Source organism: Tachypleus tridentatus, chromosome 7 (assembly GCF_004210375.1).
Source record: "Tachypleus tridentatus isolate NWPU-2018 chromosome 7, ASM421037v1, whole genome shotgun sequence".
Lineage (NCBI taxonomy): Eukaryota > Metazoa > Arthropoda > Merostomata > Xiphosura > Limulidae > Tachypleus > Tachypleus tridentatus.
In genome coordinates, this window is record NC_134831.1 from 150,968,170 (window position 1) to 150,993,361 (window position 25,192).

Sequence of the window (25,192 nt, forward strand, 5' to 3'; positions counted from 1 at the left end):
CCCACGGCTGAAAGGGCGAGCATATTTGTCGCGACGGGGATGCGAACCCGCGACCCTCGGATTACGAGTCGCACGCCTTAACGCGCTTGGCCATGCCGGGCCGAAATATTAAGAAGTAAGGTACTTCAACTGAGTGTTTATCCATAGCTTCACAATATATGTGATTGCTGATTAGGGTTTGACATCTTAGAGATAACACCACCAGTACGTTTAAATTATTTATAAAAAATTAAATAAAAACATTTTTCAGATTATTAAAAACTTGTTTGTTTGTCGTTCAGTGTAAAGCCAGAGAAGTGGTTATCTACGCTATACTCATTCCAATTATTGAATCCTGATCCAGTAGCCAAGATATATAATGTGTGGATATATCTGAGTTGAAAATAGTTTATTAACTAAGAACACGCTTAAGTAAACATTTTGGTGTTACATTTACTGGTTTTTATAAGAAATATTTCTTCCAGCATAACCATTCAACGTACTTTACTGTTGTCGTCTAAAGAATTATTAATTCAACGTAACTGGTAATTATGTATTCGTCAAGTGTTGTAAAATCAAATTAATGTTTTTGTTTTCTCAGGATATTGAGTTGTTTGGATACGTTGGTGGATACTTGGGTATGTGGTTAGGATTCTCAGTACTTAGTGTTGGTACTGAGGTTATCGAGTTCATCTATTCTTTAACCAAGAAATTAAAAAACTAACAAGAAACAACAAAGGAAAACGCAAGACCAGAACCAATTCTCGTTAACTGTTACATGTAGTTATAGACATTAAAACGAAGTACTTCAAGAAATACAGATACCTTTTGCTCTCAAGATGTTTCTCTAACTACTCCTATTACAGTATTTGTTGGAACTAATTCACACCATTTATAATACGGTTAAGAAAACATAAATGCTCATGAAAATGAAATTGGTGAGATATATAAAAATAATTTTAAGATCATTCACAGTGATATATGTTGTATCTTAAGTAATTACTTGTCTCTTTAAACTTTTCTCATTTTCTACATTTTATCTCTTAGCGTAATTAGTGAGAGTAATTCAAATGCACTTTAAATATTAAAAAATGTAGTAATTTTATTCTTATACAGTAATTTTAAACTGCATCGTGTTTGTGGATTTGTCCTGAAACACTTGGATTGCAGTGGATTTAATAATTAATGCTAAATTCTAAACATAGTTCAGATAATGTTACAGTGACAATAGTGCAGTTAGAGAGCTTTTAAAAAAAAGAACTTTTTATTTAAAAGGTACATTAATATTTAAATTGCATTTAACTCCATTAGGTGTAATCGTTTCTTCAAAAATATACAAAAGGAATTTCAATGAGTTAAGCCCTAAATCAATCTAGTTTTTGTAGTTATAAACTCGGAATAATTTATCCGCTGATAGCCACATCATAACAATTTTTAACATCTTATAAGCAAACAATTTTCTATTACACCAGCCTTTTTTGTAAAATATATGATAATAGTATATGATTTTATATTTCAGAATAAATAATATTTAAGTCTTTTCATTAACTCTAAAATTGAATTATTTTTTTCAAAGTAAAGTATCTATAAAGTAGCCTTTTTGTTAATCTAATATATTATTATTATTACGTACTTTGATGCTAATTATTCTGCATAGTACTTTTGTTATATTTCAAAACTTTGATGTAATATTTTGCATTAGGGTTCTAAGGAATTAATAAAAAATAACCATTCAATTTTTTCTAATCGTAAAACATTTAAAATTCTTTTTATCAGCTCTGAGGCTGACCGGGTGTTTTAATATTTCTTACATCAGCTTACAATATATATAATAATAATTATTATTATGAATTTTTCCCTGGATGGACAGAAGCATGTTTACAGACTTACAGTACTGAATATGGAATTCGATTTTCCGCAGTGGGAAAGACAAATACAAATCTAGAATTAAACTGTTCAAACTTAAGTTTGTCGTCATAAACATTCTTAATTCTGCTAGTTTTATTTGTCTGCGTACTTTTGTTGTACTTTTTATCACGAAAGAATGACTAAGAATGTTTAATTTTCCAGATAAATACAACAACATTAGTTTGGTATTTTCTCAGTGTTCTTTTGGCTATGATGTAAATCATCGTATCTCATGTCTAATGAGTTGTTATACGTGAATACTAAGTCTGTGACTACGTTTACAAACAACGTACTCGTCTTTGTTTAAAATCACATATTATATCAAATAAAACTTACTAACAAGCTTAGTTACGTTGTTAAGACTCTAACAATATACTATATTTACTCTGTCAACTATGGAGAATCGAACCCCCGATTTTAGATTGTAAGTCCATAAATCTACCGCTGACCAACTAACTAATAAACTCTTATTTCTATATTGTAAGAGTTGTGTGAAAAACATTTATACATGATAGAAAATACTAGTAGGCTAACTAAGCCTTTAGTGTTTTTTAAATAAAATACGACAATCATAAAACTAAGGGCAAACTTATAACGCATAAGTAAATAAGTAAATCAATTTAATATTTAGTACATAAACATACTTTAATTAAATCAACGTATATAATATATCATAGAAGTGTTAACCTGCACAGTTAGTACTTGAATACATACTTCTGTTTGTTCGTGATAAGTATATAAACATTTCTTTCATCAAAGTGATATTATTGAGGAAAATGATGCTTAATAAGATTAATTTTAATATATATAATCAAACTGAAAATAAAGTTAATCTAGTAATGCATCTAAATGTACCTTTCTCCTGCTGCTAATTATAAAGATAATAATACATAGTTTTATCAGTTGGGTCCCAACGCTGTTAACAATATTTTTTTGCTGTAAACCGAATAATATCGACCAGCTCAGGATATTTAGATTAAGCCTAAATACATATATTAAGCTAACAACGAAAATTAACAGGCCCGGCATGGCCAAGCGTGTTAAGGCATGCGACTCGTAATCTGAGGGTGGCGGGTTCGCATCCCTGTCGCGCCAAACATGCTCGCCCTTTCAGCCGTGGAGGAGTTATAATGTGACGGTCAATCCCACTATGTGTTGGTAAAAGAGTAGCCCAAGAGTTGGCGGTGGGTGGTGATGACTAGCTTCCTTCTCTCTAGTCTTACACTGCTAAATTAGGGACGGCTAGCGCAGATAGCCCTCGAATAGCAACAAACAAACGAAAACTAGTTATGGTAATAAATGTAAGATGATAAACTAGAATTAATAAAAATATATATTAAATATTCCAGCCAACACTGCTAACAAAACAGAGTTAAAGAAAATCTTACTTGTGGATCATGGCTACAGAATGTTTTTGCCTCATGTATCGTCATACATTTGATCTAATTGACTTTACTTTAGTTATGCAATTTCCTAAACACTGATACTCTATAAAAATATAAAACAGTGCTTAATATTATGATAAGGAGGGAAAATAGAAGTTTGAGATTTTTGGTGGACTTGTTTGTATTATAATTATTGAACCAAGACTATGTAAATGTTGTAAAAAATAAAAAATATACAGAAATTGAGTGCTTATTTTCGTGTTGTGCTCTTTTCCTGTGTTGTAGTGGAAAATGTCTAATATGATAAAACCATGTTATTTTTCAGGCCTAACAAACTAATAATATTCATGCCCTACTAAAAACATTTTCTTTCTAATCTTCTTAGTACAGGTAGTTGGTTCATGTTAAAATAATTTTTAAAAAAATTATACAATAACTTCTAACAGACACAAAATATATCTTTTTTTCATATTTATGATTTGAAATCCATTATTTTACGTTAAATAATAATACGATAAGTAACCATATAGAGTCAAAAACAATTTTACTCGCTCATTAGAACCACAAAATCTAATTACAATGTACTATATCTAATTAGGCGTTTTATATGATTGCTATACGTTTCTTGTGTCATCTAAGGTTGTGAGATTTGAAATTGTACGACAGTCAGACTGAACAGTTATTCCTGGTAAACAAATGATTCAGAAATATCTTACTTGCACATGTGGTACTCTAATCCGTTGAAATTTAATGAATAATCATGTTAAAGAAAGCGTTTGTAGACAAGTGTGATTTTCGTGTGTTCTGTAGTAATTCTTAGATTTCTTAAATTCGAATATCTTATCATATGTCAATCACAAAGTAAAAATCTGGTTGCACTGTATATTTTTTTAATTTCATTTCATTAAATGTACATGTTCTAAGCTTTACATTTGTCATGTATTATTATTGTTAGTTACAATGCTCGAAAGGGTTAAATGTTGACATTTATCTGGATTAGCTTTATCACTTTTTATCTAACAGACACAAAATCTTCCATATATAAAGAAAATTCTTCAAGTAATTATCTATAAACACCAGGAACGTTTATCCCAAAATATTCGTGTTGAAGAATAAAAAAATACAAAAATTCAGGACTCTACAGAAAATTATGGAAAATAATCATACGGAAGTAGAATAGGATAAGATATAATTCTAAATTTTTAAACTACTTATGGTTGCTATACTCTACAAAACATTGTCTGTGCTGTAGAATATTTATTAAGTGTAATATGATTTGTATTCAGAACACAATATTTATGAGTTATACCTTAGAAATACTGTAGAGTATATTGATTCAATAAGCATTTAATATCAGTTTCAAGATTTTCAACGTAGATAACAACAAATTTTTCATCACCTATGTCATACCTCTTATCAGAAGCACAGAGAAGCTCCAAAATAATTATATAAATTGCAACCTTTGTAGAATAACCATTAATTTAAAGGTCAGTTAAAAGTGTAACATCAGGAACAACCAACAATTTCAAGTTTGTTAGAAAAAACAACAGAACAAGCACTAAGTTAATTAAAAGTAATTAACTGAGAACATTTCAAGATCTTTGTAATGTAATTTATTCCCAGTTTATCGGTTTAAACTGAAATATTGTTACTTGAGTTTCATAAATTTAAATAGCTGGTGTTATTAATTTTCAAGATATAATAAGCTGAAATGGAACCACATAATATTTTGCCAAGAGTTATTAATACCTGATACATGTGTGACATGAATGTTCATGGCTAATACTTTTATACCATTACTTCAACGATAACCATGATTATATGACATCTTTATTAATTACAGAAAATTAAACAAAATAATAATTTTTAATTGCTAGTAAAGATGGAACATCTTTATCCTGTCAATGCTGTTGGTATCTAACACCTCTTGTAAATAACATGTATCAAATACTTAGTAGTAATTAATTTCTCACCTCGCATCTATCAATCTATGGGTGATTGTTTCAGATTTAAAAATTAAAATATTGATATCATATTAGAAAAAAAAATAGTAAATATTCTGAATATAATTTATTACGATTTTTACTGTCAACACCAACTATTGAAGATTGTCTTGAAGGAATAACTATTGGATGTCTTTCATTTTACTAGGTTCAGCGAATTCATACGCCTTCTCTATGATTAAAGCCGATTAATTACTTTCTGTATATTTGTTTTATTTTTGAATGGTAAAAACAGTCTTTTACAGCTTTTGTCTGGACTCATAAACATATTTATATTGATTGGAAATTATCTAGCACAGCTGAAAGTGGATCTCTCATAAAATATAAATAGAAATTGTAACGCAATCTCCTGAATACAGTTAAATACATTTTGCATAATAATCTCCTCGCTTTCAGCGAAATTGGATTGAAGAAATTAGTGTCACAGCGAGCAACAATAAGTATTTACTAGAACATCGCATTTTCGAGATAGTCTTTGTATGTTTAGTTATTCTTTGCTTTTATATTCTCCGTGTGTAATTAATTTTATTTGCATCCAAGTTGTTAGAAGGTTCAGTGAAACAAATCTGTCAGTTATTTTGTTTTTAAGCCAGAAGGTATGAAATAATTTACTTTCGGACTCATATTCGTTGAAGTTATTTCATTTATTTATATAATTTGTTTAAAAATAACAAAAACGTTGAAATATATTTATTTACTACTCTCGTGCTATTAAATATTTAAACAAGTTATTTAAACACAAAAGTAATAAATTCATCAGACGACGCCACAAAAAATGTATACAACTTTAAGTTAAATTCACAAAAATGTATAAAAAAGGTTTGTTTTTCTGCGCTAGCCATCCCTAATTTATTAGTGTAAGACTAGATGGAAGACAACTAGTTATCACCACACACCGCCAACTCTTGGGCTACTCTTTTACCAATGGATAGTGGGATTAATCATCACATTATAACGCCTCCATGACTGAAAGGACACATGTTTGGTGCGACGGGGATTCGAATCCACGACCCTCAGATTACGAGTCGAGGGCCTTAGCCACCTGGCCATAACGGGTCCATAAAAAAAAAAGGAATAAAAATCCTGGACATGTGCTATATTTGCTATAAGTCAACTATGTGAAAAACTCTAGAGTTGAAATTTAAAGAAGTGAGTGACATTTTCTATTTTTTAACTGGGCAATTACAACTTCAACGTACATTTTTCACAACGTTTTCTGAACAATTACAGCTAATTTGGGTCACACTTCAATTCTGACTCTTTTTATTATTAATTCTTTTGGTTACCTTGTTTTTAACAAGCTAGTTGTGAACTATTCAGCTTATGTTGCCAGTGGACCATGAAGTGCAAGGAAAAACGATACTTGTTTATCACCTTCTAGTGAGCCAGAATATTAAGAGGTGTCCCAAATACTTGTGGCTGATCTATTTTTTATTAGTAGGACTCTTGAATGAAAATGCATTGTTGTACAATACATTGGACATGAATGTTTTGATCAAGGTCATCACTGGGATTGTTCTAAATTCTCAAAGCCACCAACCAAAACTGAGCAGGAGACCTTAATTATATCTAAGCAGCTGATTTTTAACGAACCTGCAACACAATCAGGCAGACCAACACCTCAGGTGAAACCCAAAATCTGAACAATGTCTAACGACTACAAAACAACCTAAAAGGAAACCATTCATGGAGTTAAAATCCTTCAAGAAAGAAAATTTCTAAGTGCTCGGAAGGTTGTCAACACCATCTACCAGTGGGTGTGCTTTAGAAGACATGGCAATTAATGAGGGAGGTCTCCACCTTGATCGATAGACGAGGAACAAGAGCCACTCACAGATGACGACCTTGCAGAACAATAATGTAATTATCCCTTTACACCTCCCAATCAAAATAATGAAACACATCATGGTGTAACAAATTCAAGAATAGGTAACCAGGTGCACAGAAGTCTGAACAACTATCTTACAACTCAGTGGAGGATAAGCTGTTGAAACACTGTCTCCATCATGGAGGAAAGATGTTCCTGTTCTGAGATAAAACATTGAAAACACTTTTAAGAATCCATATATAAATAGCCTCGTTTTCTTTGTAAATTAAGTAAATACGTGTTGTGAATTATCTCTATCCATTTAATATTTTCTTTTTATTTACTAATTTGGTGTGAATATATACGTATAATGAAAAAATGTTTTGCAGTATAGTGTTCAGTACTTTATAGTTGGTTGAGACGTGTTTTTTCAGAAGAGATTATTTTATATGAATTCATATTTTTATAAATATATATTATCCGATTATGCTTTATAATTTCTCTTTTTGGGGGACTATTGTTTCTCGCTGAAAAACAATAAAAGTTTAATACATTTTGATTATGTTATCATTGCTAAAGATTCTATCGTATGTATATCATTATTAACGACCTATGATATTTTATTTTGTTAATATGTTAAAGCTTCACGTAGGGATAACATCGCACGCTAGGAAAGGTAACCAAATTAGTAACCAAAAAAAAAACAACATTGGACTTCACATGTGTGTAGCACAATTTTCTCATCTGGCTTGACACAATGGCTGAATAAGAAGAGAGCAAGTATGCCATGTGCAGAGTCCATGATATAGTGTGAGTTCAAAGGTCATTTAGCTGACTGTTATTTTAGTGTGACTGATGTTTCTTGATATTCAGGCAAAAGTAATCAAACCATTAAATATTCATATCTTGTATCTGCAATGAAGTGTCAAATTCACCAGTGAAGTCGGAAATAGAAAAGCTATCCTGCAAAAAGACAACGAATTCTTTTCATTCTCTTCATCTAAATACCTGGCACCTCAGCAGACTCTGCCTCATCTAATAATACAAGAAGAACTAAATGAGCTTATTATGACTTGTTGGTTCTCATTTACAGCAGTGTAATTTATTATCTTCAGAAACAAAACTTTCAATTTATCAAAGTCGTCATTAAAGTCTTGCATCTCATTATAATGATATACTATGTGTTTCTGTACAAACATTGGTGTACTGATGGAAGAATTAGGTACTGAATATCATGCTCAAGAATGTGGACTTTTTACTGACTCATCTCGTGTTATTCTGATAGCTGTATTTTTGCACAAGGGTAACACTAAGCCATCGATTCCTGTTGCTCATGCTGTGAACATGAAAGAAACTTATAAAGCATGCAGATTGTACTTGAGGCCATCAGATATGATTACCATGGGTGGAACATATTTGGTAGTCTCAAAGTTATTGCACTCCTGTTGGGCCTGCAGAATGGGTATACCAAACATTGTCTTTAAGACAACTGAGATGATAAAAATCATTTCAAAAAGAAGGAATAGCAAATAAAAGAGAATTACATACCAGAGAAACAAACTGCCGAGAATATCTTTAATGAATGTTCAAAATGTGTTTCTTCATATTTAACTGGGACTCATGAATAATTTTCTAAAAAGAATATTAATAGTTTCAAATATTTATCTGACAAGTTTCTACAAATCAGTGAAACAAAAGTAAAAGGTTTTGTCGTTTTCTTAAGCCGCAGATTTAGGAAAAGTAGATGAATGATTATTTTGAAACAATACGCAATCAAAAAGAACCTGCTACTAAGAAATCATTAAAATTGGTTATCAAATGCCAGAGGTGAAATCTGTGCTGTGATTATTAATTATAAGCTCAATAACTACAGAAAATATGGTCTAGGATTTCCATAAAAATGTACTTATTAAGCTCCCATTTAAATTTATTTCCAAATAATCAAGATGCAGTTAGCAATAAGCATGGTGAGTATTTCCACCAAGATATTTCTACTATGGAACAACTATATTAAGCACGATGGAATCCTGTGGTGATAGGAGAATATTGTTGATTATTACAGCGTGAAACTGAAAACATACACAAAAGATGCAATGAGTCAAGCAGCTATTTGTAACAAAAAATTAAAAAATAATACCGCGATGAAAGTTTTGAGTCTAGCCTTAATATATTTTCAGTATCTAATCTCATTATGCTCATTTTTAAATGGTATTGTTATTATGTTTTTTTAATATTCTTGAATTATAGTTCAATATTTAAATAGGAGTTATTAAAGCAAAAATTGTTATTTAAGAACGTTTTGAATAAATCTATCATAACTTGCAAACTAAAGATGACCAGTAATTTTCAAAATTGAGTTTTAAAGCTGCATCGCCATGCTACTCAGAAACAGTGTATTTTTCTAGTAGCATAGAAATATTGTTTTCTATCCGGTGTAATTGAAACTAAACTCTCGCACCTGGGCTCTCTATACCACTCAGGATCTTTATGTTTTCTACGAGAACATGAACTAATGAAATATATAGCGAAGATATATGTATGTTACGTGTCCTAAAATATACAACATAAAATAATAGTGACATAAGAAAACAGTTCACATCACTTTAATATAAATATTAAGATATTTTCTACATTGAAAGTTCAATAACATTTTGTTCTCTTATTTTAGTTAATACAGTTCTCTATTCTACACATTTAATCAAGAATGTTTTAGTTTAAGATTGTAGTAAAACTTGGACGTCGTGCTAATTACAATTTTTGTATTCCTGATTAGTTTTTGTAAAAAGAATATTAATAAAGTTCATATCTATTTTAAGTTTAAAGCTCGCTGGATCATATTTCTGTGTTGTGAGTTAAACAAAATGGTCATGTATCGTAAACACTGTTTTTATATAAGTGAGAAGGGTCTGCAATAACTTTACACTGGTGAGTAAGACAGTGAACAGTGTGCTACCGGTCGTAGATTGTTACCAAGTCAAATGCTATCAGATTTGTTAACGTCTGGAGATATATATATACACGAGGGTCCAAAAGTTAAATGTTCCAAAATAGTATACTAATTATTTTTAGTTTAATATGTTTTATATTAATGATCGAGTGTATCTGTACAGTTAAGCTTACCACAAAATACTTAAGTGTTTCAGTGCTATAAATCAAATGTCGAAAGGATCTGAAAGTGGGCTGACAGCCATTAACTACCACACTATGTTACTTCATAGGTGTGAAAAACTCGAGCTTACGAACGTTTCTGTTATACTTCACCTCCTATAATGTTTTATTTTGTAGTCCTAGTTTGCTTCTTTTACAAATAACACATCTTTCTAGAGATCTCGTTTCAGTATTGTGTAAAAATTAGGTTAATTGTAATAGGCACATTGCCTTAGACTTCACTAGAAAGTAACGCAATGTTTTCAAACATCAGTGGCTTCAATATGTACACGTGGGTCTTCGTCCTTTATTGACATTCTACAGACGAATTTTCGTCAGGAACGGGAATGTGTTACTACAAAATCCTTTCTTCGATGCGATTTGACCTGAATAGAACCACTTTAGAAAAATGTGAAATACGTTAATTTTAATAACAACAACATAGTAAAGACAATTACTGGCAAGAACAAACGTTCTTCTTGTTTTCAAACCGTGCAGATTATTTTTTAAGACAACAAGAAACAAATATTTGTTAATCAGAACAAGACATTAATAGTCACTCATTAAAAATAACAGAAACAGTTCACACTTTTAGTGTTACTCGTCACAAATCACCTACAAAAGTAAATTTTAAGCTATGCCTTAGTTTGTTTTTCAGTTGATGCATCATTTTCTCAGAATAAACTTTAACAATAACTTAAATACACTGTCATGTGCTCATTTTAAAATAACAAGATACATAATTTGAAAATAACACGAATCCTTTTTTGTATTCGGGTTAACTATAGTCAACTAACAAACTTACTGACTTCTGAGGTTTACTAACAAAAACAAAAGTATTGTAAGTGAGATATAATAAGTGAGGTTGGACGACGTAACAAGCTTTGTTTTATTATTTATGAGGTTTTAATTTATTTTTATTTCATCTTATAATACATGAAAAGCATTTTGTTTCTTAAACAATGCCTAAAAATGCCAAACCCGCCTCTTACATCATATTCATAGTACGATAACGTTTTGTTTTATTGTGGCCACATATGTTTCTTGACGTATTTCAATCATATTCATAGTACGATAACGTTTTGTTTTATTGTGGTCACATATGTTTCTTGAGGTATTTCAATCATATTCATAGTACGATAACGTTTTGTTTTATTGTGGTCACATATGTTTCTTGACGTATTTCAATCATATTCATAGTACGATAACGTTTTGTTTTATTGTGGTCACATATGTTTCTTGACGTATTTCAATCATATTCATAGTACGATAACGTTTTGTTTTATTGTGGTCACATATGTTTCTTGACGTATTTCAATCATATTCATAGTACGATAACGTTTTGTTTTATTGTGGCCACATATGTTTCTTGACGTATTTCAATCATATTCATAGTACGATAACGTTTTGTTTTATTGTGGTCACATATGTTTCTTGACGTATTTCAATCCCTTTACAACTTTCATTGTTCAGATATTTTCATATGCCTTGTGATGTAGGTGTATTTTTACTAAAGTTAGTTGAAACACCAAACACTGTAGATTCTGCATTATGATAAATGATAAGGGAATTCTGGTGTTGTTGCTTTTTTTTACTTTTTCCGTCAGAGGTTAATACTAATGTTATACAAATATAAAATAAAATGTACCTCTCGCTTTGTGTCTTGTCGAAATGTTGTTTTCGTCACCGAGAAGGTTAGGTCTCTTTTTTAAAAAAAAATATGGACTGGAACGTCTGGAACAGAATTATCTTTTACATTTTGCTTTTTTTCTTTGTGGTTAAGAGCAATTCTACACAATGGAATGTCTGTACTCTGCCCACCGCGGATAGCTGATCCCAAGTTGTATTCCAGGATAATGCAACATCGCATGTCTTGTCCGATCTCTAGAATAATGCTGTAAAATGTTGAACACAGTTTGATGTAAGAAAATTTTATTTTACAGTAAGGCTCCCATCATGTACATCTCAGTGGATCTTTCGAGAACTAAACAATGAGACTTTTTGTTTGAAGTCAATGTAGAATCCGTATATGACGTATTACGGAATCTTGAAGACGTAAAAAAGATTTATTCTTAAATAATCATTGTATTTAACTATTGCACATAACGCCTACGATTTCCTATTAGTTACAGTGTTCGTTAAAATAGCAACCGCAAATGCAACGTCACAACATATGTGCCTCATTTTGGAACTAGAAATATGCACACGAACGTAAACATAACCATCTGTGTTTACTTAGTGAGTATTTATTAGTCGTCTGGTATTTTTAAACAGTGTATGATAAACAAAAGAAAAATATTTTGGATACAGATAAGGAACTTAACAAAAAACATAAATCATTTTTGGTGACCAGTTTCCTTTTAAGAGGGTAACACATTTAAAACTTTTGACGTCACGAGTAAACTAAGTGCATTTCGTGACAAATAAAATCTTGGTTTGTATCCCTGTTCAGTAAATGTTCTTCAGCATTTTACTGATGCCCAAACACATAAAAAATGAAAAATAGTACAAGTTAAGTCTTAGGAACAAGAGAAACAGATTAAACCTATTTTAAAAGTAATGTTGCACCATTCCAAAAAACATTAAATTTATTGACCGTCTGCATTTACTATCCACTAGTATTTGTTTTCTAACTTATTTTCCCAGTAGGACTGTCAAATGTGTACAGATTTTTCTGTTACAAATTCTTTCTCTAGAACTTACTGACGTATGTATTTTTCCTGTACTTATATTGTGTGTAGTTTCTTTTCGGATTTTTCCTCCAACTATATTCATTTTATCAATTATTTTTTTACAGAATGTTTTTTATTCTTATTTTTCTTATTTATACTTATCAAAAGAACAATGAAGGTGTTTCTAGAATTTATGTTTTCCGCAACTAGACTTCGGTTCTACGCGTATTTATAACGCTTTGTTATGACTTCAGGTGCAAAAAAAGCATTGTAATGACTGTGAATAGTCATAATTTTCACTCCTCAGGAACCAGCTTAAAACGTATTTCTAATTAAAGATGTTGATTTCTTGATGTTCTTCTTTAGTTTTTGTGCATATGTTCTGAATGTTGGTATAAATTCATGTTAGCCTTTTGTCAAAAGGTCGTAAATATATTACTAATCCTTTTACTCAGACAGAGAAATCCGGTTAGAAAGTGAAATCACTTTGACTCTTTTTGTTGTTGTTACCCCTGGAAAGGGGAGAGCTCTCTTCTGATACAGAACATTTTAGTATGAGCTAGGTCTTTTATTTTCTTGCTTGGAATAGTTAATCACGTACAAAACATTGAATTTTGTATCTTAATGTTTTTGACTGAATTTGCTGCAAATTAGAATTTTCCTTATCATTGTTCTGCGTCGACTTGTATTTAAATTTCACTTGATTTTGTACCTTACCTCAGAAGATAGAGGCTGGTTATTTGGAGTATGGTTTTGTAACTTTTGAAATTAGGTTTTGTTTCACTTGTTCCCCTATGTTTGTTTACTTTCCTTTGCTCTCGGAACTGGAAATTATCCTCTGCGGTACATTTCTGAAATTTGCTTTCCGTGGATGCTCTTAAATTTATGTGTTGAAAAATCAATGGACTCAATGTCAGTTATGTATCTGAGTTGATAATACTTAATAGTGATTTCAGATGCTTTATAGGTAAATTTAACTATGGCTATGCTGATGGTACTTAATATTGATTTAGTCATATACAAATAAAATGATTATAAAAATAATTTTAGCATATTGACCACTCTATCTATAAGTTTGTTAGTTTGTAAGTACAAAGTTACACAATGAACTACTTGTACTTTGTCCATCATGGGTATCAAAATTCTTTTTTTATCATCAAAAACCCACAACTGTGGCTGAGCCATTTAGGGGCTATGTATTAAAGAACGTTGTGTAGATTGTGATTCTATTTGGATATTTTGGCTTTTTACGGTATTGACTCGGAAAAAGAAAAAGTAATCTACAAATGAAAAGTTTTAAAACGTCTAAATGTTCTTATTGTCGTCACACTTTGAACTAATTTTAGAAAAAAAACATATTTTAATTGTTTGTAGAATTTCGCATAAAGTTGCTAAAAGGCTATCTGTTCATAATTTTGAAGTGATAGATTAGAAAAAAGACAGCTAGTGAGCACCACCCACTATCAACTCTTGGACTACTGTTTTACTGACTGGCCGTCATGTTATGATGCTCCAATACTGAAAGAGTGAGGATTCTCAGTGATAGGATTCAAGCGTTGTTTTTCATACTTTTATTAGTACCAGATTCCTTTTTTATATACTGTTTTTTGTTTTTGAATTTCGCGCAAAGCTATACAAGAGCTATCTGCACTAGCCGTCCATAATTTAGCAGTGTAAGACTAGAGGAAAGGCAGATAGTCATCACCACCCACCGCCAACTCTTGGGCTACTCTTTTACCAACGAATAATGGTATTGACTGTAATAACGCCACCCAGGCTGAAAGAGAGATTATGTTTGGTGTAACGGGAATTCGAACCCGCGACCGTCAGATCACGAGTCGAGCGCCTTAACCATCTAGCCATGATGGACATTTTTTTATATATGATACTATAAGATGTCAAAGTATTTAAACAGAATTATAATTTATATGAAACTCTTTTATAAATAATGTGAATAAATATACTAACTCTTATATTCATAATAATATTACTATTTTGGCATATGCCAAAAATATATTTTATCTCTCTGGACAAAATTTAAACTTCAAGCACTTTGATTCTGTTGACCAGATCGATCTGAAATCAATTTTGTCTATATATTTCAATAAGATGGTACTTAAATGCCAACTATAATACTGGTCTTTGGTTGATCTATTTTATTTGTCTTCTTAAGTGCTGATAATCGCCTATTTTTTCAAACAAGCTAATAAAGGTATAAATTTTTCTTACACATTAGTCATTTTAGCATTCTGAAATAATATATTCTTGTATTATAATTTATTTTGGTTTTTTCTCCAGCTGTCGGCAATTTTTAAAGAATCTGTAGCAGGTTGTGAAATCCTAGTTAATAAACATTTTATTTTATTTTCTCTATTTCACATTGTAGTTATTGTACATGTTCTTGTATAGTCGAGTTTTTATTATCAATAATTTTCGTTTCATTAATTTTACCATGACTTGTTATTCTTCACCGGTCCAACGTTTTTGTGCTGAGTTTGTTCCACTAAAAATGATATCACAATTTAATTTATCAAGCTTATTGTTGACTTATTTTCTATTCCTTGCTTTCCCTAATACATTGTATTTTAACGTAAAATGTTTTTGTATAATTCTGTTTTTGAGGTTCTAAACAATTTGGATTAATATAATAATTATTTTTGTATTTAATATCTCTTGCAACTCACACTACAAAGTTCTTAATGGAGTAAACATTACATAACGTATTGCACTATTTTCAGGTAATGGGCCTATTATCACAGCTAGGAGATTCATTCTCTAGAATTCTTATCTTAGTAAAGCTTTTTTTTTTATCCCTACTCTTCTGATTTGTTTTAGTTCCTAACTTTTTTCTAGCCTTTGCCTCGAGCTGGCCACCTATACTATCTAAACAGATACAGAAAACTTGCTGCTTCTTTAGCGATTGTTTTTTCTTTAATAACAACCATCATTGCATCACGTTGATCGGTTGTTTTCTAAGTACAGGCATGCATGAAGACCATGGTTGTCTGCCCCACGAGTATCAAAACCCGAGTTTTCGTGTCGTGAGCCTACTGACTTACGGATGAGCCACTGTAACTTATGAATTTGGAAACTTTTTTCACGTTAATTTAGCTTTCTATTCACCACAATAAGGTTGTTCTAATTAACTTATACTATACTTTTTCATTTTCAGAAGACCGACATAGCACTCAAACCTCCACTGATGATAGTAATGTCTCTATTTGTGCTGAATGTGTTGATACCGATAAGTTTTATTCCAACACTTTCTCAGGAGCTCACTCCACCTCACGGCATAACGGTATGTACACGGACTTACACAGCATAACGGTATGTACACGGACTTACAATGCTGTAAACCAGGTTTTGATGATGGGTACAAAAAACAGACAGACTTTTGTGCAGTTAAAACTTCAAACAAACAAACAATCTCAGGAATGATTTCTATAGAATTACACTAAATACACCAAAACTCAAAGTGTACTGCTAGGTTTGTTTTCTCATAGCTTATTACTATTTTAGCTTATCAACATATTTATGAGGTAAAATAGAGAACGAATTTCATACAGTGCATTTGATATTCTATTAAAATTGCTTTAAAAAGATGAATAAACATCATATTTACCCCTTTATTAACTGGAATATAGTATTTCATAATTGAGGCATACTTAAATACAAATGTTTGTGCATGTTTATGCACTTAATTAGTCTATTTAAATATAAACAGTACATGAAAAAGTAACAAAACTGTGCTAAATCTCTGCCTTAAACAAAGAATACACACTATAGGCTTATACCTTCTTTTATTTCTGTATTATTACTCCCTTGGAGTGCATACCATGCTTTATTTAATGGGTAGCATGGATATTTATAGAAGCTAATATAAGTTAGTGGTTTAATGTTATTTAAGACTTATATGTAAATTAAAACGTTAATAATTCTACATACTAGTGATTTATTTTTTTTTTAATGTTTGACAAGAATGTATAACATTATAGAAAATGAGTAATTTAGTAAGAACCATTTTCTATTTCAAACTCATTTTATTCTATTGTGTATGTTTGAGTTTTCTTATAACAAAGCCACACCTTATTCTATTGTAAAGCATCACCTGTATTTACTGCTTATATATTATGCAGGTACCCCTAACATGCCTTTAAAAATCAGTGTACCTTATAAAAGAGTATCAGGTTATTTTAGTAACTCGAGCTAAAGTATTCTGATCACATTATAATTGTAATTACCTAAACATGAATTCTTAAATAAAGAATATTAACAAAATTCACATGATCCAGACCATGATCTGACTTCACTTTACCGGAATAATCTATCCATTACAATATGTTTGACAGAATATTTGAAGTTTCTGATTTGATAAAATATTTACGCACGAATACATCTGATAAAACGAATATACCAGTGACTTTTTTCTCGTATGATTGCAGTGAAAATAATGATAACTTATCGAAGAACTTTGATTTTACCACGAGGACATATTTCCAACATATGTGCAAAACATTCACGCATGACTTTTAAATTAACAAAACCATTATCTTTCACAATGTAAACTTCCTTATAATAGTATGGTATTATATCGAGAAAACCCACATTTCGGAAAACACCTGTTTCACATAAAGTGATGAGTTAATTTGTTTTCAAAATTCCTTTTGTTGAATATGGTTAGGATTAACCAAAATCAACCCCAAATATATCTTTCTTATCTTTTACTTCATATTTAATATGCAATAATACTTAAGAATAGTACAAATAATTTGTCAATTATTAAAATATTAATCCATTGGGGCTTCTTCTCCATATAGTTTTATAATAGTATTTCGTGTTAAATTCTAATTATACTGTCATCCAGAACATCTTATAGTTATAAATTGGTTTATGGTTGTGGTTTCCATTAGTTGTTTTTTTTAATAACAGAAAGTACTAAAGAAGCAGTTACAATTTCTCTCTTCATAAGAATATTTATAATTTACTGGAGATTAAAAACATGTAACTTGAAATCCCCACTCACTGTAGACTGGAACGGTTATAATAAGATGCGTGTACTTGTGTGCATGTGTTCTATTTCTGATTCCATTAGTACAGATTACCTATCCACCATGATTCTGATCTTTAATTTATAATTACTTAGTTTCTTTATTTGTTTTTTGTTATGCACAAAACTACACAAAGGGTCATCTGTGATCTGCCCATCATAGGTATCGAAACCCGGTTTTTAGCAGTAAAAGCCCACAGATATACCACTGTGCCTCGGGGAAGGGCATTTACTTAGTCACCATAGTCTTAGTTCTGACTTCACTGCCCATACTACCTAGTCACTCCGGACTTGATTCCGAGTCCACCACTTAGTATCTATTACTCCATATTATTCTCTTATTATAACCTTAAATATGAGTCTATTGCTGTAGTTAATTCATGTGGTCATCAGTTCAGATCTATTATTCCAGTGACCTAAAGTTACAGTTTACTGTTCCAAATTTCCTAATATTTAAAATGATTTCTTTACTACAGAGATTTGGTACACTTAAAATTATTTTATCCACAACAATGAATTACACTGCAAGAATGTTGTAAAATATTTAGTAAATTGCTTATTTACAGTTACTGATAAAATGTATGGATTTTTTCTTTTATCTTCTCATTCCATATTAGAATCAAAATTATGGTTTTAGAGTGGCAATGGTGGAAGAGCTGTTTGGGATGTGAAATGTGCAGGATTATGATTATTGGTACCGCATCACAAAATGCCTTATTTGTTTGTTTTTGAATGTCGAGCAAAGTTACACAAAGGATATCTGCGCTAGCCTTCTCTAATTTAGCAGTGTAAGACTAGAGGAAAGGCTGCTAGTCATCACCACCCACCGCCATTGACCGTCACATTATAACGTCTCCACGCCTTAACCCACTTGGCCATGCCGGGCCGAAATGCCTTCTCCTAATCAGTTTTGTTCTTGTGTCACATTTACTTTTAATCAGTAAAAGTAATGTAAGATGAATAGCATCAAATTATTAGTTATTATTTGCACAGCTTTGCCCGTAGCGCACAAAACAATAAAAAACAATTACGTATAAAAACTGTATTTGTCACCACGCTGTACGATTCAAGTTATCCAGGAATTAGATTATCCCCATTCCCCATTTCATGTAACAGAAACTTCATACAAACCACTGACTGCGTTTGTAGTTCCACTTTCAGAATTTTTGCCCTATTACACAAAGCATATGGGGTGACAATATTACGATCGGCAAAAATACTGAAATCGGACTGAGTGAATATCAAGTGTCATTTCGACCTTATAGGTCCAATCATGTCCATGGAATTTACAACAAAATCTGAGTGATAATCAAAAATGGATGTTGTGTAATGACGATCATCAATTTGTAGCCAAAATTGTCAGAAAGATATGTACGAAGTTCGAAGATAAACTAAAATGTTGTATTCATATCTGGAATTTCAAGAGCTTATTTGAAGAAAGAGTGCACAGTTAAATATAGGAGGTCTGATCAGCCTATTAGAGCAGAAAGAATTGATAAAGAGGTCATGGAATCTATAGATCTATACAGATCTACTACATACAGTACGGTCTGCATGGAATAAAGAAATTGTATAAGCATCTATTGAAGAAATTACTTAGCTCTGTGTGAAACGGAAGATTTTTCCTCTTGCTAACAGATGACAGTAACGATATCAGTGTTCATGAAAAATAACTTTATTATTTCCATTCGAAACAATGGTAACATAAAATGCAAACCTACCATTGCTAGATGTTTCTGTTGAATTTGCTGAGCATCAGAAAGCAGTGATTTACAACATTTTGAGAAAATGGACGTCGCTAATTTTGATTCAAAACTGGTAGATCAATGTGCAGGTGTTGCAAACGTTAGTCTTAGTGCCAAAAAAAGTAATGGTTGCTCTCTTAATAATGAGAGATATTTCTTTTCTAGTGTCTATAAATTTGTTTCAATTTTAGGATGAAACGTAGTGATATCTTTAAGCAAACCAAGATAGAGGATGTCTGTACTAGACTAATGGAAATATATTTTATTTTTCCCAAATAATGAAAAAAATCCGTAAATTTTGTGGGCTTGGTGATATTATGAAAACACACAGAACACAAAAAGTAAATAGAACCTGATAAATTTAGCTCAAAATTTTGCCATCCCAACAGCTGCTCAAATGTTGTTCTAGTCTCGTAATGGAAAGAAAGGAAGATTTTCATTGTCGGTAATGTTGAGACTTGAATCACTTCTTCATCAAAGGTCTGGAAGATAATTCATCATTACATTCCCTAACATAAGAGAGTGGAAGTTTTGAGAGTACATACTTTCGTAAATGCAGCTGTTTAAAAATGTCTCAACTAAATGGACAAGGTCAAAAGTAGTTAAAGAACGAGACTTCCTGTTAACACCCTTGGTCACCTTGAGTGAATGAAAAAAGGGGGGAACACTGATGATGACTCTAAAGATTAAAAATGCAGCAGACATTTTTAGCGCATCAAGACTAAATTTTCAATCATATGGAAAGATATCAAAGTTTGACAGCACATACCCAGTGGCTGAAAGTTTCTCAACTAACAGTGCCCTAAGCATCCTAACTAAAATTGACAAGGAAGATAAACTTAGTAAAGTCAAAGTGTCTATTTCTCAAAGAACTGTCAGTTAGTATGACCATGTGTTAGGTGACCTTTTTTTCGAAATATGATGAAATTATTTTTTTTTATTATCAAATGGCAATATTTTGATTTTTGTGATTAAAGCTTCTGCATATATTTGTCTCATGATCCTTTGAATTTCACTTAGTCAAAGAATTCCATATTATAGTCATGAAGATTTAGCAGACACAGTTATGTCTACTACTGTTTATCATCGACATTTGTTTTATATTCCTCTGACTTGATATATTCTATTATTTAACCAAGCGTCCTTTACATTTCATGAATATGTCATAATAAAAATATACACTGAATATAGTACAGAGGCAAAAAAGAGCCATTTATTAGACACCTATTTAAAATGTACAAACTGCTAATCAGTTTTAAGATTGAATAGCAAAAGATGATAATAATATTTCAAAAGTGATGTAATTGTTGGATGTTTTATTGAGTGGTAAACACAGTTACTGATATGGTTTGAAGTCTGGTTAATATAGTCATATAAGGTATGAGGACTGAGCATTCAAAAATCTTTGGAACAAGGCATACACGGATTTAAAGAGTATGCATTCACTAGAAGTTGGTGTTATGGTTTATCTCACCATACATAGAAGAATAGAGGAGGAAGTGTTGACACACTTTTCTAGTAGATGGATGAAGAATTATTTTGTCACATAAGAAAGATATGCTCTGTCATATCAAAAAGGAGTAAAAATAATCCTCTTTGGATTTTTCTTCCAAAAATTATACTTAGCCTGCATGAGGTGCAAGAGGTCCAATGACTCTAATACAGCATTTTTCTTAAGAACCAGGTCTTTATCGACACAACAATCACGAACAGTACTACTTGCTTGCTGACAGAAGTCCAACGTTCATTTCACCCAGGTTGAGCTTTAAGGGACTTATGGTTGAAGTGGGCACTATTTAGCCATACAAGAAGCTGTACAGAGACTTGGGCCTTGTTGTAGCAGAAAGGATACCAAGGTAAAAGTCTGGATGACACTAGATGACAATGTCTCATGCAAGAAATTCACTTGTTATGGAAAGATAACCACTGTCTGAGAAAAGAGTTCTCAGAAAACCAAAAAACGATTTTTCATAAGCATCCTGTCAAAAGAAAAAATCTCTAAAAGCTTTTTTTTCTTTCTTCTGGTGACATCTTTTAAGTATCGCCACATTACTTTGCTCTCTTTATCTGTCTTTCCACAAAATACATATATACATATTGCCTCTTCATTTTTTTTTGTCACTTTAGATTTTATTCTGTATTTAGCTGCATTCAGTTTTGTCTTAACACAAGATTGTTCTCTAAACCTGGTATAAAGGATCGAACACAAACTATCCATGATTTATCTGATTTTGTGGATATTTAAATAGGATGTACCGCGTAATGAGATATGATGTATACAGTTTATAATTTATTTCTAAGTTGGACAAACATTAATCGAGCTATGACTGGTCATATCATCAACAGAAATTCTATAGTTAATGAAAGTACATCTGACCGACTGGACCGTTACGTGAGCCTTCTTCATTGCCCGTCATTTCATGTGTTTTTCAGACCAACTCCCAATAGATCTTTAATAGGTAGCTCCAAGATCCGTTAATTAACATCACTGGAATTTTGTTACTCTTAGGCATATCATCAACAATCACCATTGTCCTCTCTATTACCTGCATGTGCTTCTGAAAGCCCTTATTCAAGCAGTTTATCTATAACTCTCATAGATGCTGTGACAGCACTCAAAGTAGGTCTGGTGCTGAAAAGGACATTAGTGACAGTTGTCTTCCTTCAGATTGAGAACAAGGTCTCTTATCTCAAATAGATAATAATGAAAGGTCACAAAATTTGATATGAGAATCAACAAAATTGATAATCAATTACTGTTTGTGACCATAATTGGTCAGGTGGTGTGGCCACTCCAAAACCCTATTCACCTTTGACCGCTAATAGTTCCCAACTGAAACATATTACCATCAAATGGATACAACAAATTTCGAACTTTTCAAAAGCAATTACCAAAATTTATTTTACCTTTCCCTGCCACCCAAAAGCTGTACTTTGTTCCTGGTAGAGAGAAAGAGGGCATGTGTTAATTGTAATTTCAAATAATTCTATCATTATTATTTAATTTGGATTTGTATAAATATATTATTTACTGTATGTTTTATCCACTTCTTATTTCTTAAATATCTAAGGCTAATTTTGCAATTTATTAACCCTACTAATGTTTATTTTTGCATTTTTGTGTATGATTTTGCATTTTAATAAATTTTATTATCAGTTTATTTTAAAAGAATGCTTTGAGATTGAACTTTTAAAAACATAAATAACAGGTAAATGACACTCTATGAACAGATGAACAAAATCGATAAGTCAAAGACTCCAAAGGTTATGGTGTAACTCACTCTAGTTTTGAATTACTGACCAGAAATAAGGAAGTACCCAGCATAACCTATCATCCCAAGGTTTTTTCTGGATTTTTGAACCCAATAATAGGGTCAACAATCATTTGTACAGTGTTCCCACAACTAAGTTGTAAAAAATTCTCTGTAGAGTCGCATCAGTTGGCATTCTAACCATTAAGCCATGCAAGTGCTTTCTCTGAGCTTTTAAAGTTAAACTATTCTGGTGAATTTTCCTCTTATTATATGCGTTGAATGAAGTTTTATTTATTTGTGACTATATGTTATGGTTTCATGCACGTTGCTTAGGAAGAAATTACTGGAAATTATGAATTTGTTGGTTGAATTTATATTTTGGTTACTAAAGGTTTAACTTTTAGATTCAAGCGTAAGAAGGATTTAGGATAAGTCAAGGAGTTATTTCAATTGAAAACCTACTACATTTCCCCTTTCCTAAATGTGAAACAATTACATATTTTTATTCAAGTATACTTGGGTAACTTACAAATGTCCACATAAAACTGCTCTTAGTTAGATGACAGCCCCTCATAAAGGTTTATGTCTGTTTAACCCTGTTTTTATATCATCGCATATCATATTCAAGTTGAGAGATAACATATAGACTTGTACAAGTTAGTATGAAATGGGGTGTTTCATCTTTAAACAAGTATAATAGGAAGTATCGTTAACATACGTAGTCTAGGATTGTGTGACATCACGACAGGTTCTTACATAGTGATGTGATATGAATAGTTGTGTAAATGGATGTCTGTGAGCATGTATTTCAGTTCCTAAATCATGTTTTCATCGCGGCATGGGCATTTTCTTATCCTCAAGAGGACTATAATTCATCCTATATATTAACACTAGTAAGAGTAAAATATAAGGAATTTTGTTACAAATGTGGACGTCGTGGAATATTTAACTGTTTACATCAACTTATTCTGCATTACAAAGAGGGAAGTGCTTGAAATGTTAATATTTGTCAAACGTTAACTCCACTACTTGTACAGTGGGAAGTTCACTAATTGGATGAACCTTTCACCATTGAAATGAATGGTGAACTTTGAAATCTGGAAGGTAAGATTATGCACTGGAAAACAGTGCTTCAAGATTATAAGTTTACTTTACAACACTCTTTAGATCAGCAGTATGCAAATGATGGATTGTTCTGTCAGTTTGAGAGAACATATCTATCCATATGAATAAACCCCATAAATAACCAGTCATAAACTTTGTGAAACAGCAATTCATGGACCCAGACGTAATTTGGTTGTTTTTTATCAATGCAACAAAATGAATTAGAACAATAAAAAACTAGTGAATGCATTGTTGACTTTGTATTGTACCAACTACAAGAACAAGAAGTATTGTTCGAATCAATGAGATATAGCAGCAGTCCTGTGATATAGCAGCAGTTTTGTGATATAGTAGCAGTTCCGTTATATAGCAGCAGTCCTGTGATATAGCAGCAGTTCTGTGATATAACAGCAGTTCTGTGATATAGCAGCAGTCCTGTTATATAGCAGCAGTCCTGTGATATAGTAGCAGTCCTGTGTTGTAGCAGCAGTCCTGTGATGCAAATTTAATTTGGGGTTTCTACAATATAAGGGTCGAAAAGTACAAGAGAATGTCATCCATTGTTGTAAGTATGCAGAAATGTTTTTCTTAAGAGTGCATTAGCATCAAGGAGTTTTGAAGATGGTGTAGACATTTTACTACGTATACTGCAAAGAGAAAAATATGACCACTTCAGTGAAAGCCCTAGTGGTGAGTTTTAAATTCTTCCTTATAAAGAATCACCATAGAAATAGCTGTTCTTCTACCCAAGAAATGTTTCTGTCCTATGATTCTCACTATGGACTGCTTTACCAAGAGGCCAAGCTTGTATATTGGTCGATATGTTAACATAAGACATCATTGATTTGTTGAATTTACAATGAATAATATGGTTCAGAGGATGTGAAAATATCCACTTTGGTTAGGAAGCCAACTTTAAACACAGTTGTTTGCAAAAGTGTGTGAAATATGAGTTGTAAGCAAAAATGTACTTTTTACCAGTTCATCTTCTTTCTTATGCTCTCGCTGAACAAGTGATAAACAATGACAAGCAGGTACTTGCTAGGTTTATAAACCCTAGATGATGGCTGGTATAAAGTGACAAGCGAGTACTTGCCAAGTTTATAAGCCCTGAGTGATGGTTAAAGAGGTAGTATAGATT

At 31.6% G+C, this 25,192-nt stretch overlaps 1 protein-coding gene across 1 annotated transcript in view; it reads left to right on the forward strand.

The window, feature by feature from the left end:
* The window catches only part of LOC143256907 (degenerin-like protein unc-105), a 75,151-nt gene extending 71,504 nt beyond the window's left edge, over positions 1–3,647 (forward strand). Inside the window, exon 13 of the mRNA XM_076514751.1 lies at positions 581–3,647. Coding sequence (XP_076370866.1) covers positions 581–703 — 123 coding nt within the window. The 3' untranslated portion in view covers positions 704–3,647. The remainder of the gene's footprint in view (positions 1–580) is intronic.
* The last annotated feature ends 21,545 nt before the right edge of the window (positions 3,648–25,192 follow it).